Below are 17,572 nucleotides of genomic sequence, written 5' to 3'. Positions count from 1 at the left end.
GTGTTCAGGTTTGAGAGGTTTAACCCTTTCAAACCTGAACTGTTAGGCCTGATTTCTTTTAATAAAAAAAAATCACAGGAAGATGCAGTAAACAACAAAAGAATAACTGAGCCAAAATCAGCAACAAACATGGGCGAGAAAATTACCAAAAAACTATATAAAAAAACAAAAGAAAAAAAGTTAAAAAACAAATCAAATAAAGGAGATGACCTGGAAAACATTTAAAAATTATTATAATTCTGTAAAATAATTTTAAAATATGTAATTATGATTATAGGCGGTTTTAGGTTTTTCATGTTTTTAAAAATAATTTTGTGGAACATTTCTCATGAAGTCGTTTTTTCTCTGCGTGTCTGAAAGAAATCGGTCCGCTCAGTGATTCAGCGTGTGTGACCTTTGACCTCCGTCAGGTATCCCGTGCTGTTCTTCAGAGTGCAGAGCGTCTGTCCGTCTGCAGGGACGCAAGAAGAAGAAGGAGGAGGCGGAGCTTACCTGGCTGACAGACGGCACACCTCTCTCTACATGGTAACCTTTGCCCTCTGACCTTTGACCTGTGTCTGTGTGTGTCTCTGACAGCTGTGTGTGTGTGTGTGTGTGTGTGTGTGTGTGTGTGTGTCCGTCCTCAGGGAGCGTCCACCAGCAGCTCTGTCCCCTGTCTCAGTGTGGACGGAGCGTCTCCTGCTGGTGTCTTTCAGACCGTGGAGCTGCTCAGCAGCATCATCCTGCCTCACCTGCAGCACAGGTAACTCTCAGACTGAGGCGTGCTGGGACGTGTGGTCATGTGACACGTGTGGTCATGTGATGTGTGATGTCACTGCCGTGTGTGTTTGCAGCAGCTCGCTGTCCGGCTGCACCGTCCTCCTCCACGGCCGCGCAGGAAGCGGCAAAGTGACGGCGGTCAGAGCGGCGACCCGACGACTCAACCTGCACCTGCTCAAGGTACGACCGCCACGTCGTCTTCTTCGTCTTCGCCCTTTTCATCTTCTTTATCCAAAAAAAAAAAACGGTTTTTAAAATCGTGTCATAAAAAATCACAACACGTACGAAAATCCATTTTTTCATGTTTTGTTTTCTTGCAAAAGTAAAAAAATTTAAATATAATTTTTTTATAAAATGAGAAGAAACTTTAAAACCCTGAGAGAGAGAGCACTGTGACATCACTTCCTGTTGTTACCCGTGTGCGGGTGGACTGTGTGACATCACTTCCTGTTGTTACCTGTGTGCAGGTGGACTGTGTGACATCACTTCCTGTTGTTACCTGTGTGCAGGTGGACTGTGTGTGTGTGTGTGCTGACACGCCTGCAGCCTCGGAGGTGAAGCTGAGCGCGGCGTTCCAGCGGGCCGCCGCCCTGCAGCCCTGCGTCCTGCTGCTCAGGAACCTGCAGCTCCTGCTCGCCGCTGGAGGAGGCGCGGAGGAGGACGGCCGAGTCCAGGCGGCGCTCTGCCAGCTGCTCCACAGCGCCCCCCGCAGGTCAGTGACCTCCAGCCATCACACCGCCACAGGAGACGGAAACGCCGTGTTTCCACCTGATGAGGTCATTGTGACCATATTTGGCATACGGAGGAAATACATGCTATGAATTCAGTTTTTAATATTTTCTTAATTGAAACACACAATGGCATCATGACAAAAGCCTGGCATTTTTAGGGTTAAAATTCTGAATATTAATGAGTATTTGATATTTACGATCAGGACTGAAAGTATAAAAACATACTCATGTATAATATTTTTCAAAGCTTTATTATGAAAAGTGCATTTTGTGCACGGAGCGATATGATGCCTTTAATATTAACGCGCCCTAAAGGGTTAATAATCACGTTGTTGCCGTCACGAACTCCGTCTGAAGTCAGTGCAAATTTCATGGGTATTTTTAACCCTTTGAAGCCTAATGCGACAACACTTTTTTTTGTGCCTTTCACATGTCTTTAACCCTTTGAGCTCTGGGCAAATTAGTGCTTTTACAGTGAAAATCGTGGTAAGAAAATGTTCCACAAATTCCCAAAAAGTTTACTTGATTTAAAAGTTTTTTTTGAAAAGGAAATAAAAAAACAACATAAAATATATTTAAAATGGTCATAATTATATATTTTAAATTCTGTAAAAGAATTATTCTCATTTAATTTTAATTTTATTTAACTTTTAGGTAATTTTCTGTAGCGGTAAACAAATTTCGGATGAGGTTTAGAAACCTCTTCAGTGTGCTCATGCCTCAAAGGGTTAATGAGGTTGAACGTCTGTCCTTCAGTGTGGCGGTGGTGGCGACGGTCTGCAGGCCTCGGCAGCTGTCCGCAGGCATCGTGGCGGCGTTCGTCCACCAGGTGGCGCTGGAGAGTCCCACGGAGGAGCAGCGGCGCTCCATGCTGGTCAGCCTGAGCCGAGACCTCCAGCTGGGGAGGGACGTCAACCTGGAGAGACTCTCCAAACTCACCGCGGTACGGCACCGTCACCAGTCAGGACCAGGACCAGTACAGACCAGCACAGACCAGTACAGGCCAATACAGACCAGTACACACCAGTACAGACCAGTACTGACCAGAGCAGGCCAGTACAGGCCAGTACAGGCCAGTACAGTAGACCAGAGCAGGCCAGTACAGGCCAGTACAGGCCAGTACAGACCAGCACAGACCAGTACAGGCCAGTACAGACTGTGATAAACACAAAGGAAGATCAAAAACATACAGAAGCTTTAAAACTGTGAAATGAAAAAATAGAATATAAAGAACACAACGTGTATGAAGTAGAAAAAAAAAAAACGAAATGTTTTCTTCCAAAAATTGTAAAAAACAATGATTTCTCCTCCTCCTCCTGCTGCTCCCTCTCCTGCTCCTCCTCCTCCTCCTCCTGCTCCTCCTCAGGGCCTGGTTTTGGGGGACCTGAGGGCTCTGCTGGTGGAGGCGGGTCGAGCTGCCTGCAGGAGGCTGATTCAGAGCTGGTGAGGCTGAAGCTGAAAATCAAATGTGGCTGAATTCTGCCGAACAGCTGTTTCTGTTTCTGTTCTGCGTCTGCGTTTGTTCGGTTCGGCACGATTCAAACGCTGATTGAAAACCTGGAAAAGTCATGGAATGTACAAAAGGCAATTTTCTAGGCCTCGTGAAATTTTGGAAAACTAATTTTACGAATTAGTCTGACAGAGCTGTACGTGGATAAGGATTGTCGTAAATTTGAAAATCCAAAGATAATTTCTATTTTTACAGTTTCTGACTGAAATTGTGTCATTTTGGTAATTTTTAATGAAAAAATCTAACTTTCTAACTTTCTAACTTTCTTCATGAAAAATTGTCAACAATTTTAAAGATAAAAAATTGCTATTTTTTTCTATACAAATGACAATAAAAAAAGATAAACAGATAACCATTTTTTCCTTTAGAACTCACCAAAAATGTTCATCTTATATAAATATCACCCAAACAGAAAAGCCAAATTTTAAGAAAGAAGGCATCGTTCTTAACAAACAATAAATCAGTAAAACAAATATGAAACACAGCCATGAAATGTTGTTTGTCCTAAAGCCTAAAAAATGATTTGTCATGCCCCCCCCTTTCTGACCCCCCCCCATAAATAACAAACAGTCCCTCGGCTGTATTTAAATATTCACTTCTTATCCTGCTCTGATCGCATTGTTTTTTGAATATTACGTATATGATGAGTTGTTTGGTCTCGAACATTTGAGTCCTGCAGATGAATCCGTCCAAATGTCAGTGAACCTGATCAGAGCACAAACTGGTTTTAGAAATGTGGATTTTACAGACGGTGAGAACTGATTTATCTCCTCACGTTCTGACCAGCGTTTTAATATCTGTGCGTGCAGCGGCGGCCGGCGGCAGGAGGACCTGTGCTCCAGCGGCGTGACCATCCTGAACCAGGACTTCAGCTCCGCCCTGGAGGCCCTGCAGGACGCCCAGTCCACGGCCATCGGAGCCCCCAAGGTGATGAAGCCTCTAAAACTGCTGAGACTGTCTGTGGGCTCGTTGTGCAGATCTTCTGCCCTCTAGTGACCCAAACATGTACTTACTGCATCATTAACCCTTTAGTGTCTGTTTGTCTCATTTTAGTCTCTTTTCTTCTTCCTGTTGTGATAACTGTGTGTGTGTTGATGCATGTGTCCTAAATGTAGTCCAGATTGTGTATTTGAGTGTAATCAGTGAATTTGCAGCTCAGCTCCTACAATAAGTCTAAAATACACTGTGGAAACTAAATAGTTACATTCAGACTGTTCAGGTCCAAAAATGCTCCATTGAAACCCATTCAAACTGACATTTTTGATCCCACAGCCATCAGAGCAGAAAAACAGGACTTGTATTATTTCTGGGTGTCATTCTGGGCTTTTGACTCTGAATTTGTCATTTTGACTATTTTCCACCTGATGAGGTCATTTTGACCATATTTGGCATATGGAGGAAATACATGCTATTTCCACTAGGTGACCTGTCACAGTCAATGTAGCTGCTGATCACTGACATATCCCAGACTGTCAGCAGCTACACTCACACACTGACATATCCCAGACTGTCAGCAGCTACACTCACACACTGACATATCCCAGACTGTCAGCAGCTACACTCACACACTGACATATCCCAGACTGTCAGCAGCTACACTCACACACTGACATATCCCAGACTGTCAGCAGCTACACTCACACTGAGGAGGAGGACACTGACAATAATTCTTTTTTTTAAACTAAAAACATAGTGGCATCATGACAAAAACCTGCCATTTAAAGGGTTAAAATGCAGAAAATGTATGAATATTTGATATTTATCATTAGGGCTGATGTTGGTTAAAATAACCTCAATGAAAGGAGAAAATCTTATTAATGTGTGATATTTTTTGATCTTGATTTTGAAAAGCACATTCTGTGTGCAGGGCGATACGTGTGTGTGATATTCGAGCAGGCCCTAAAGGGTTAAATCCTGCTGAGTCCGTCAGTCAGAAGTTTTCGGGTGTCGTCTGCCTCTCTGACCGGCTGAATTGTGTGTGAGCAGATCCCTGATGTGCGCTGGGAGGACGTCGGCGGTCTGCAGCAGGTGAAGAAAGAGATCCTGGACACGGTTCAGCTTCCTCTGCAGAGACCCGAGCTCCTGGCTCTGGGTCTGAACCGCACCGGAGTCCTGCTGTACGGACCGCCAGGGACCGGCAAGACCCTGCTGGCCAAGGCCGTCGCTACAGAGTGCTCCATGACCTTCCTCAGGTATGAACACCTTCACCTTCATCAGGTAGAAACACAAGATATTTAATGTTTCAACTTTAAACTTTCTTGTTTTTTTGTAAATATTGACTCATTTTGAGCTTCATGGCTGCAACTCTTCATCATAAAGTTTGAACAGGAGCGCCAAAAACAAAACATTTCACAGGCGAGCACGTGAGCAGGTGAGAGATTGGCCCTTTGAAACCTGAGCATCGAGGTTTATTTCTTTCGAAACACGCTGTCGACTGATCAGGTTGAAGTTTACCTTCAGGCCACCACACGAGCCTGAAGTCCACGCGTCCGTCTCTTCGCTCGTCTGTCGGACGTTATTTCTTCAGCTTCCTGCTCCGGTTTGCTGCTGGCAGGTTGCGAGACGTCTTTGAGCGCTCGGTGGTTCGGGATGTACCGCACCTTCAGCGGAGCCTTTACTTACGATTTCAGCAAGAAAGTTGACGAACTCTTCGTGAAGACTCTTCAGCAGTTTCGTTCTCAGACCGTGAATCCGTTGGCATGGCGACGCTTTCTTTTTTTAAGTTTAATCTTACAGTCTTGATCTTGCAGCTGAACACGATTTTCCAGTTTCCACAAACTACTTTTCCTCTCTTGACGTTTCAAAGTAGGAACGGCTGCTCTCGTCGTCTGAACCTCTAAAGGGTTCGTACGGAGTTCGGAGCTCCTTCATGTGTGCGGCTCTTTGTCCGCTGAGGACTTAACGCTGCTCTCTTTGGCTCCTCGGGACTTTTAGATGACGTCTTCTGCGTGCTGATGTCGTTTCTTTCCCGGACCGTGAGTGTCAGAGGTCATTTGGCTTTTTATCGGCGTCTTCAGGCTGAAGAGAGGAAAAATAAGCAGATGAGGTCAGAGGTCGTTCAGAGCCGCACAACCGTCCAGAACAGAGTTCATCAACCATCCACACAGCTGGGGGCCCAAACTCTGACCCCCAAATCACATCAGCCTCTGACGGGGCCCCTGCTGCTAATTATCTTTTTAATTAAATGTACATTTTAATGGTGAATATCAATTATCAGACAAACAGCTTCTTAATATAATTTCCTTATTTTAATCATATTAATAACAATAAATCATTTTAATAATAATCAGTCTTTGTCTGTTCTAAACATTCGTGGTCATTTTATTCAACAGTAGTATTAACAGTAAATGTGTTTTTATTTATTGATATATTTGTACTTAAGTTTAGTTTTATTTATCTAGTTCCTTATTTACTTTTTGTTTAGCTGTATTTGTCGATTTTCTTTTTTTTTTTTTTTTTAGCAATTTTGCTTTAGACATAATTACAGATTTATTGAGATATTTTGTTTAGTTTTATTTATTTATCAATTTAAGAATTTTATTTATTTAGACTGTTTGTTTAGCTTTAATTATTTATTCTAGTCTTTGAATGTAGAGTTATTAATTTATTTATAACTCTACATTCAAGACTAAAATAAATAACTCTACATTCAAATTCTATATGTTTAAGTTATGATTTATAGTTTTAGGTAAGTTTTATTTATTTACTTGTCATGTATACTTTTTCACAGTACTTTTTATTTGTGTCACTCATTTTTTTTGTCAGTTTCATATCTGTTTCTTTTGTCTTTTATTGTGAAGTCCTTTGTGGCAGCAGATCGATTTCTTTCATATTTCTTCTCCTTTTTGTCCTTTTTCTTCATCACATTCAGTGTCTTCTGTTATGAATGTTCTGTCATTTCCGTCTTAATATTCAGCACTAATATAATTGTTTTTTAGAGTTTTTTTCTCTTTTGTTATTCAGTTGTTAATTTAAAAATTAAAATATTTTTTCTTTTCAATATTCCCCCGTTTTCCCTCAAAGTTTAGTGCATGTACTCAGTTTTTCCAACATGTTATGTACTGTTGGACTGACTGAAGCAGTGAATTTCATCAACAGCTGCAGCCCAGATGTCCCTCTGAAGGGGGTTTGTCTGTGTCCTCCTCTGCGTTTGATCTTCCTGTTCGATTCTTACCTCGGTTCGATCTTTCCATCCAGCACCTGTAAAAGCGAGCCCTCCTCCTGATGTCCGGGGTTTTACCAGAGTAAAAAAAAGAACAATCAACTTTAATTTAAAAACTCTTTGGTGATGTCCTGTCAGAGTGGACAGAGAAGTGGACAGTCCCAAAAAACCTGAACGGTGCAGGCAGTCGTTCTGCCGCCGAGAGCCCGGCTCTGTTCCACGTTAACTCTCATTGTGAACTTCTCAACTCGATTTCACCCAAACTTCTTTTCCTCTCTTGACCTTTCGTCCTTTTCTCTGGAGGTCATTTCATTAAAGTCGTGGTTATATCTTTTGCTATGACGACGGCGGCGCGCGCAGATGCAGCAGCCGGTGGCGGTTCAGCGTCGGTGACTGAGGTCTTTGATCGCCTCTGTCCAAAATTTCACACGCTCTCTCTCTCCGTCCGTGTCTGAGTTTATGTGCAACTTTCTGGAAACATATTTTTTCCCTCTCTAAATGTTTTTGTCAGTTTTTTTTTTTTTTTAAAGGAAGATGTGGGTTTCTTTTATCTTGATTTTTCTTTTTGTGATTTTTTTTGGCAGTTTCTGTTTTTTGTTCAAACTTTGGCAATTTCTTATAAATAAACATTTTTGCTTATTGTTTTTTTTTCTTTAAATGTGTGTGTGTGTGTTTTTTTTGGGTTTTTTTTCAGTATAAAAGGTCCGGAGCTCATCAACATGTACGTGGGTCAGAGCGAAGAGAACATCAGAGAAGGTTCGTTATCATCGTTATCGTTATACCTGAAACATCAGTTTGCATAAATGCAGCTCGTTCTCACACCTGGATAACTGTGTGTGTGTGTGTGTGTGTGTGTGTGTGTGTGTGTGTGTGTGTTCAGTGTTCTGCAGAGCGCGATCAGCAGCTCCGTGTGTCGTCTTCTTTGATGAGCTGGACTCTCTGGCGCCCAGCAGGGGGCGCAGTGGAGACTCTGGAGGTGTGATGGACAGGTGAGCGTTTACCTGCCGAATCAACAAAGTCTGGTGTGTTTTTATACACTTTGCTACGTCATTTCTCTTCTTTTGTCACACTTTTTCAGTTCAGTTATCGATGTTTTAAGTTATTTACACTTTGTCATTGGTGCTTTTATTCATTTAGAAATTAATTATTGTTTTTACATACAGATAGATAGATATATGTCTGTGTGTGTATGTTTAATTTTATTAGGTTTTTTGTTTTGTTTTATTCTTTGATATATTTGTACTTTAGTATTATTTATTTTATTTTATTTTCTATTCATTGATTACAATTTTATTTAGTTTTATTTATCTAGTTCCTTATTTAGACTTTTTGTTTAGCTGTATTTGTCTAATTTTTTTTAAAGCAATTTTGGTTTAGTCAGAATTACCGTATCACTGTTTTATTTATGTATTAGTTTAAGAATTTTATTTATTTATTTAGAGTTTTTGTTTAGCTTTAATTATTTATTTTAGTTGTTGAATGTAGAGTTATTAATTTATTTATACTTTTTTTAGTTTTATTAATTTATTCATTCTATATGTATAGGTTATAATTTATACTTTATTTACTTTTCATGCATACATTTTCAAAGCATAAAGTCTTTTTATTTGTGTCACTCAGCATTAATTAGTTTCATATCTGTTTCTTTTGTCTTTTATTGTGAAGTCCTTTGAGGATCGGTAAAGTTTGATTGAATCTCCCGTACAGAGTCGTTTCTCAGCTGCTGGCCGAGCTCGACGCTCTGCACTCGTCCGTCGGGGTTTTTGTGATCGGAGCAACAAATCGTCCGGACCTGCTGGACCAATCGCTGCTGAGGCCAGGCAGGTCAGAGGTCACACACACACACACACACACACACACACACACACACGCAGACACGTTTACTGTGTTGAAAAGCTCTGTTTTATGTTTTTTGTGTGTGAAACTGAATGTGGATCAGTGAAAGTTTCGATATTTCCTCAGATGTAAACGTGTTTTGACTCTGATTTTGTTTTTACGGTTAAAGTCTGATTTTAAACTGTGTCTCTCATGACCATCGACATCTGCGAGACCTCAAATTGTCTCTGTGTCGCCTTCAGGTTCGATAAACTCGTCTATGTCGGAATCAACGAGGACCGAGTCTCTCAGCTGCAGGTGCTCCAGGCCGTCCTCAGAAAGTAAGACACCCGCAGCCCGACCGGACCGCCGCCGCAATAACTGAGAAATCCGGACTCGAACGCTCCGTTTCAAACGCTCGCACACGAGAGTAGCAGCTGCTCCGAAACAAACTGCTTCTCCGCAGTGAAATTTATGTAAAATATCGGCTCGACAGTTTGAAACGGAGCTGCTTGATTTGAGTTTTTTGACAAAGTTTTTCTGTCAGCGGGCGTCTGTGAGTAAAACACTTTTTTAAATGCTGACAATCACATTTCATTTTCGTTGAAGTAAAAGTAAAATAAAAATACACAAAGATTTTCATATAATTATCTGCAGCTTAAATCTGAACTCTTTTTTTTTTTTTAATTTAAGACCAGTAAATTCTTACATATGCTTTTAATAAATCTAAAAATAATACAATTTATTAATTATTATTTCACTCAGTCATCAGGACATTATGATGAGTGCAGCTCAGAATTTGCACATAACAGACGAAGTGAAAAAATACACAAATGTATGTGTATATATACGTATATATGGGTGTATCTGTGTGTCTTTGTTTTCACTTTTTGTTAAATATCATTAGATTATATATTTAGATGTTTTGTTTGGTTTTATTCATTTATTACCTATAACTCCATTTATATATGTTTTATTTATTTAGAATTTTAGTTTAGTTTTATTTATGTAGACTTTTGAATTCATTTCATTCATTTATTTAGACTTTTTCGTCTAAGTTAATCTATTTATATATTCAGACCAGATTTTTTTTGAATATTTGTAGACTTCAGTTTATTTTTTTCTTTAATTTAAGACCAATGAATTCTCACATATATTTTTAATAACGCTGAAAGTAATCAAATTCATTTTCTGTCAGTTTTACTCATTCGTAAGGACGTCATATGTGCAGGTCAGAATTTGTACATTCTAGAAAAAAGAAAATTAATTATTAAAAAAAATTCAACTTGATGGAAATTATTATTATTTATGTACAAAAAATAATACACATATATCTGCATACTGCAATAAGGATCCCGTGAGCCGAAGATAACGAATGAAAGTAAAGCGTGTTGATGAGACGTCGAACGTTGCTCTGTGAACAGATTCTCTGATGATTGTGAAGTCGGATGTTTTAGTTTTTTCGTGTCCTGAGTGTAAACAAACGTTGTCTTCAGGTTCCAGCTGGACGCCGCCGTGGACCTGCAGCAGGTGGTGGAGCGCTGCCCCGATCACATGACCGGCGCCGACCTGTACGCTCTCTGTTCGGACGCCATGACAGCCGCCATCAAGAGGAAGATCGCTCTCATCCGTGACGGTGATGAAACGGTTTTGAATCTTGTGCAGTTCTTCCTTCAGATGAAAATTCACTTTTATTTTCTTGTTTCAGCCTAAAAACAAATTTCAGATGTTTTTTTGATGACGCAACGTAAGTACCGTAGAGCCGTTGGTCGACTGTTAAATCACCATTTTCGTTTTTGTGATGGACACAGTGACATTTCTTACACGGCGAAATTACCGTCTGCGATTGCTATCAGTGCGACTGATTCCATGTCAGAAGGCTCCGTACTGTTTATACAGAAAATACAAACACACGAAAATAAACCTTTACGGACTTTTTCTATTCAAAGCAGCTAATGAAGAGAAACATCGATGTCTGACCCACCTAACTCTTTGCATCTCGCTCAGGTCTGGACTCGGAGGACTCTCCTGTGCTCATCTCCGCTGAGGATTTCTCTTCAGCGTTGGAAAACTTCAAGCCGTCTGTTTCAGACGAGGAGCTGCTGAGATACAAAAACATTCAACAGAGACTTTCTGCAAGTTAGAGACTGATGATGACGATGGTGTTCGATCCTGAACGCCGATGACGGTCAAGTTTAAAATTCTGTGAATCTACACTGTAACATACTGTTAATGTAAATAATGTAAACAAGAGTTAATTTATAAAATTATGAAATTAAATTAATAAATAATTTGACTAATGAATCCAGACGTGAGATTTCTGTTTTAACTGATGGAACCATTCTGATATCATCAGCTAACGAGTCAGATCGGCCAATCAGGTGGCTGCTTTCTTCTCACAGCACAAGCTTGTTTAGTGAAACGGGATTTCTGAAGCTTTTAACAAATATCACTTTTATAATTAACAACTCCTTGATCTACTATTTTAATATTCCAGCCCTGCATTTACTGCGGTACACTGCGGTAGACTGCAGCTACTGCGGCAGACCCAATAAACCCAAACGTGTCGTCAGGGTGAACTGGGAACATCTGGGTGAGGCCCCTGTCTGCGAGGTCGTCAACTCACGCATCCGGAGAAACTTTTCGTGCATCCAAGAGGAGGCTGGGTACATCTAGTGGTCAATGTTCAAAGACTCCATTGTTGAGGCGGCTGCTAACATTGTGGTCAGAAGGTCATCGGTGCCTGTCGTGGCAACTTAAGTACCTGCTGGTGGACACCAGCGGTGAGGGAGGCCGTCATGAAGAGGGAGGCCTCTCCGACTTTGCTGGCCGAGGGGTCTCTTAAAGCAGCAGACAGGTAGCAGAAGGGCTAAAGCAAAAACTTGGGTCTGGAAGGAGTTCGGGGAACCCATGGAGTAGGACTTTAAGTTGACCTCAAGGAAGTTCTGGCAAACCAGGAGACATCTTTAGAAGGGAAGCAGGGATCGTCTCGGCTGTGATCAGCAGGAGAAGAGAACTGCTGACCTGGACTGGGGATATCGTCAAGCAGTGGAAGGAAAACTTTGAGGAAACCCTGAACCCCCCCACGTTCTTCTCCAAGTATCTGAAGTCTGAACCTTCGTCCATATTCCTGGCAGAGGTCGCTGAGGTCATCAAAAAGCTCCTTGGCGGCAAGGCACCAGGTGTGGATGAGATTCGGCCTGAGATGCTGAAGGCTCTGGACATTGTTGGACTGTCTTGGCTGACATGCCTATTGAGTGTGGCGTGAAGGTCGGGGATGGTTCCTGTGAAGTGGCAGACCGGGGTGGTGGTTCCCATTTTCAAAACAGGGACCGGATGGTGTGGTCCAATTATCGGGTTATCACAATGCTTGAAAGGAGGCTCCGACCAATTGTCAAATCTTCAGGAGGAACAATGTGGGTTTGGTCCCGGTCCTGGAACAGTGGATCAGCTCTTTACCCTTGCAAGGCTGCTGGAGGGAGCGTGGGATCCGGATCCTATCCGGTCTACATATGCTTTGTGGACTTGGAGAAGGCTTATAACCATGTCCCTGAAAAGTCCTGTGGAGTACTGTATGAATACGGGGCACCGTGACTGTTGCCATCCCGTCCCCATCTGAGTGAAGTGAGTGCTGGATCCGCAAACTCTGCGGCAGACACATTTCCAGTTGGTGTTGGCCTTTGCCATGGTTGCCCCATGTCTCCGATCCAGTTTGTGATCTTCACAGACAGGATCTCAAGGTGCAGCCAAGGGAGGAAGGGGTTTGGTTTGAGGACCTCAGAATTGCATCTCCACTCTTTGCAGATGATGTGGTCCTGTTGGCTTCATCGCACCATGACCCAGCATGCACTGGGGTGGTTTGCAGCTGAGTGTGAAGCGGTCAGCATTTTCATATCTGAGGTCATGGTTCTCTGCCAACCCTCACCTATGGTCATGAGGTCTGGGTAGTGACTAAAAGAATGAGATTGCAGATACAAGCAGCCGAAATGATTTCCCTCCGCAGGTTGTCTGGGCTCAGCCTTAAAGATAGGGTAAGGAGCTCGGACAGCCAGGAGGAGCTCGGGTGGAGCCGCCGCTCCTTCGTGTCAAAAGAGGCCAGTTCAGGTGGTTCGGGCATCTGATCAGGATGCCTCCAGAGCGCTTCCCACTGGAGGTGTTCCAGCATGTCCAGTTGGCAGGAGGTCCCGGGGCAGACCCAGAACACCCTGGAGGGATTACATATCTCTCGTCCGGCCTGGGAACGCCTCGGGGCCTGGAAAGTGTTTAATATACCGGCTCAATCACTCATGCTTATATAAAGTAAACAAACCCTGACATGATAATGTCTGCATCATATGGTGACAGACATTTAAAATTAGTATCCTGATGTGACGAAGGGCTAAAATTTTGGAATTAAAGAAAAAATTGCATAACTTAAGTAATGCTCATTTTATAATTTTGTTAAAACAAAAACTGAAGTAGACATTCATTATAAATGGTTCCCGGTGAGAGCATTAGGAAGCTGCTATAAGAGAAATCAAAATCCGTTTTCATTATCAAACACATCTGTAAAGGCTGATTTCTACATTTCACTGCAGTAGTCATAAAACTATAATATACAGTTATAACATTCCAGTGGACAAAATCACATTCTGTCAGTTTAAAATTTAGAGATTTTTTAATTCCATCAGTTTAGCAATTATGAAATTCAAATAAACAACTATTTGTATATGTTGATTTTTTTTGTGTTTCACAAAGTCATGACATGCCAAGATGCTAAGCTATATACAGCAAGCAAATTTTATTTTATTTTTTTAAATTTCAAAACGTCAGAATCACCTCAACAAGTAAAGCAGTGCAGAAGGCAGAATAATCGGTAGAATTAGATGCAAAATTGTGAAAGATGCTAAATTCCCCCTTATTTTGACACGAACGGGACCCAAAATGTCCCGTTTAGGTTAAAATTAATAACATTTGAAACACAGTCGACAGTTAAGCAACACAGATTTACTGAGAGCACCAATGCTAAACAAGTAAACACCTTTTTCCCGCCTTTAGATGTATGTTATCCATTTAATCAGTTTTTTTTTTGTAAAGTGACACCCCTGTTTAGATTAGCATAAGCTAACACACGTTGCCCTGTTACCTAACAAACATTAACACACTTTAACATTAACCATGGTGGAGGCAGTTCACTAAAACAGCTCTGAACCAACCAAAAAAGCAATAATGTGTGTTAAGGAAATTAATCAGAACATATGATACTGTTAGCAAAACGTTACGGCTACGATGATTAGCACCACGTTGACTGTGTCAGTCCAACCTTTATTTAATTCTACAATGTTATACATTTCTAAATATAGCAATGTGCTAGTTTTACATGCTGTTTTTAAAAAAAAAAAAAATCCAAAAATTTTTACCAAAAAAAAGAAAGAAGTCCTAATTCATATCCTTGAGATGGTCATAGGCTGGCGCTAGCTTTGGCTAGTAAGCTTACTACCTTTGTGGTATGGCACTTTAAATTTGGTATCATTATTAACAAAATATTAACATTAATATTCTGTTATATTTCCAGCTTTAAAACTATGTAGGTATATTCGTCGAATGTTAACCCAAAATGGCTAGCTGATGAATTTTAACATAAATTGAAGTTTTGTGTAGAAGCATTTTCAATTTTACATCAAAGATGAAAAAATCGTTGATAAAAGAGGCTGTAAAATTACGGTGTAAAATGGAACAACGTTAGCATTAGCTTGTCACCAGGAGAGGCACCACAAATGAAAATATGTTAATTCTACAGGATAGTTTAGCATTAGCTAATGGGTACGTTTTAAACAATTTTTGTTTAGCATAGCCTTAACTTCAAAATGTTGCCACATTACCTAACAAGCAGGGCATTTTCACAATTGTGGCTTAAGGCAGTTCACTAAAATAAACCACCCAAATATAGAAGTATGAATCAATATATAAAAAGGAAATGAATCCGCATGTTTAATAACGTGAGAAAGAGTTTCGGCTATCATGATTAGCACCACGTAGACTGTCAGTTAAGCCTTGATTTAAATCTAAAATAATGTAAATTTCACAGCCATACCATAAGTTCTGTGTTACATTTCTCAGTTTTACACTTTTTTCTCCAAAAAGTTTTGAGTTTAATCAGCAGAGAAGAAATATTACCAATCTGCTAGAGAATCTTTGTTATGCTAAAATATATCATGAGAAGCTAATGCTAAGCTTGATAGCTGCACTGTTCAGAGTTTCTAGACAAGTTCCCTAAAATTTATTTTAATATCCAGAACCTTCTGAAATGTGTTGGCAGATTACACGTCACTTCTTTTTAGTCATTATGTTAATCAATACAAATATTCGGTGACACTTTATATTAAGTCAGTGGTTTATTTTCGATGTCACGTCTTACAGCAGGTTGATATGGTTAACAAAGATAGGTTTCCTTGATGGATGTCACTATGAAGAGTTAAAATATGTTCCTTTTTTTTTAAAAAAACGTGAAATGACAATATGGCAATAAAATTGACAGGAAGTATTGAACTTAATATAAAGTGTTACCATGTTAGATTCAGCCGTCAACACGGCGTACGTGTTTGTTCATTTTGAAGTGAATCCATCATTTTAGCAACGTGAAGACTGCAAAACATCCAAGACATAACCAGTCAAACGCCTCAAAGACGGGGAATCTGGAGAAAGTTAAACTAGTTTGTGAGAAAAAAAAGGACCGGAGATGTTGGTCAAATTTCAGTCAGTATTATTTATTTCTGTCACGTGAACACCAGAAAAGTTGTTAGCTATCTGATGTGGGTTTTAAAATTAATAACCTGTGGTGCCGAAAGGTTTTTAGGTGAACTAACAAAAGGACAGAAGGCTTAACTCGGTCAAAAGAAAGATGTGTTTCCATTTTATTAATCATTTCTTTTTTCCATATGCTTCAAATAAATCAAATTTGTTTTAAATCACACCATACGTCCTCGTCCTTTAGGTTAAATCATGTTCACATTTATCTCATTTTCAGTATATAATTTGGTGATATTTCTGACTGGGACCTTCGTCAACTAATGACATTCTTGGTCAGATATTAGGAAAAGGACATTTTCAGCTCATTTAAATTTGCGGTCCTTTTTCTGCGATGTAGCTACTTAAAAATCCCTTTTCCTGAGGCCCGTAAGAGAATATTATGTATTTGGCTCAGTGAGGTTAAATTGAAGCTAACTGAAGCTAATTTCTCCAGATTCTTCGTGGTTTGAGCCGGCGGTGTGGCTACGACTACATAGAGACAAACACAATAAAATTTAAGCATTTTGTTTCAAAACTTTTTCTACCCACTTTATGAAAAATAAAATAAAACCACATTAAGTTTGACTAAAACCTTGAAGCTCCAGTCTGCATCTCATTTTGTCGGTTAAAAAGACTCCAGGTTCCTCGGGTGCCTGTCCAGCAACGACGGCACAGATCATTCAGCTAATTTATTGCAGTTTCTATTTGCAGGCAGTTTTCGCCGCGATGAAATACCTGTTTTCTCGTTGCGGTGCCTGAATCTTGACTTTACAAGTAGATGGTTAAAGCTTGAATTTTGTAGCGTTCACACGTTTGTTGGTGTATGTTAATGTGACGCTTCGTATTGTGTTGAAGTGACTGTTGAGTTTCGATCTGAGAGAAAATGTGAGGCAGCAGTTGGCGTCCCGTCAGTTTAATCAGCAGCTGGTTTGGACTTTTCTGAGACTCAAACACAAAACACCTGGAAACCCGAAAAAGGTCTGAACTGAGAGACAGGGACAGTTTGTCTTTGGATAGGAATGATGTACAAGCAACAGTCTTTACAGTCTAATGAGCCAAAACAGCTGCATCTTTGAAGAGAGGGGGGTGAAGCTGGTAGTCCAGGTCTGGGTGTAATCCTGTTTAGTCTGGAGGTCTCAGTCTCTGTGGTTCGTCCTCTGACGTCACTCTGTTTTGTGCTTCCTGAATTTTAGTTTGTTGCTGGGGCAAAGATCCAACACGCAGGTCTTCCTTTTCATTGTCTTCCATATCGAACGAGCAGATCCTCTCCGTTAAGGACTCAGGTGAAGTGGGGCATCCGGCTGCAGGTTCTGAAAGAGTGGGAAAGTTGGGGTTTTAATGGACAAAATCAAAGTTTTGTAAAGAAACAGACTGACAAAAAAAAAGAACAGCTTTTTGTGAAGTGTTCATGGTTACATTTTTTTCCCTAACAACCTCAAGTTGAACACAAAACTCCATTAAGACCACAAAACAAAAACAAAGAAAAAAATAATATATATATATATATAAAAAAAACACAGCAAGTGTGTCATCAATTTGGAGAAAAAGTCATAGTAAAGTACTTTGACAAAAATCATGAAAAAAAATAGAATGTAATCAAGTTAGTATGTCATTAAAAATCATGAAAAAGTCTTAAGTATAAAAAAATTGCAAAAAAGTCAATTGTATGTTGCCAGAAATCACAAAAAAACATTATAGTATGTCAGCAAAAATCACACAAAAAAGTAAAAGTACCGTGTATCATCAGACATCCATAGAGAAAGTCATAGTATTGTCATCAAAATTCACAAATAAAGTCATGGTATTCTATGTTGCTGAAAATCATGA

General features: G+C 40.3%; 2 protein-coding genes across 9 annotated transcripts in view; one reads left to right on the top strand and one right to left on the bottom strand.

Moving 5' to 3' along the window:
* Positions 1-11,281, top strand: part of pex6 (peroxisomal biogenesis factor 6) — a 15,416-nt gene extending 4,135 nt beyond the window's left edge. The window contains exons 5-18 of one of the 3 annotated variants that reach the window (XM_088075162.1): positions 411-525; positions 627-742; positions 837-939; positions 1,269-1,471; positions 2,247-2,433; positions 2,857-2,933; positions 3,810-3,927; positions 4,987-5,192; positions 7,857-7,918; positions 8,043-8,151; positions 8,870-8,986; positions 9,241-9,318; positions 10,474-10,613; positions 10,985-11,281. In XM_088075162.1, the coding sequence (XP_087931288.1) occupies positions 411-525; positions 627-742; positions 837-939; positions 1,269-1,471; positions 2,247-2,433; positions 2,857-2,933; positions 3,810-3,927; positions 4,987-5,192; positions 7,857-7,918; positions 8,043-8,151; positions 8,870-8,986; positions 9,241-9,318; positions 10,474-10,613; positions 10,985-11,121 (1,768 nt within the window). In that variant the 3' untranslated portion in view covers positions 11,122-11,281. Of the gene's footprint in view, positions 1-410; positions 526-626; positions 743-833; positions 940-1,268; positions 1,472-2,246; positions 2,434-2,856; positions 2,934-3,809; positions 3,928-4,986; positions 5,193-7,856; positions 7,919-8,042; positions 8,152-8,827; positions 8,987-9,240; positions 9,319-10,473; positions 10,614-10,984 lie in introns of those variants that run through there. The other 2 variants (XM_088075161.1, XM_088075163.1) reach the window with 2 other exon arrangements.
* A 2,452-nt stretch (positions 11,282-13,733) lies between these two features.
* The window catches only part of LOC148190091 (uncharacterized), a 48,893-nt gene continuing 45,054 nt past the window's right edge, over positions 13,734-17,572 (bottom strand). For all 6 annotated transcript variants that reach the window (XR_015776110.1, XR_015776111.1, XR_015776112.1 and 3 more), the window contains exon 3: positions 13,734-17,055. Coding sequence is in view for 3 of the 6 variants with exons in the window: in XM_088075245.1 (XP_087931371.1) it covers positions 16,868-17,055 (188 nt within the window). In the remaining 3 variants the exon portion in view is untranslated. The remainder of the gene's footprint in view (positions 17,056-17,572) is intronic.

The sequence above is a fragment of the Plectropomus leopardus genome, chromosome 3, assembly GCF_026936395.1.
Source record: "Plectropomus leopardus strain MGB_pleo_1.0 chromosome 3, ASM2693639v1, whole genome shotgun sequence".
Taxonomy (NCBI): Eukaryota; Metazoa; Chordata; class Actinopteri; order Perciformes; family Serranidae; genus Plectropomus; species Plectropomus leopardus.
The sequence above is the reverse complement of the archived record's forward strand: the minus strand, read 5'-3'. Positions and strand labels throughout refer to the sequence as shown.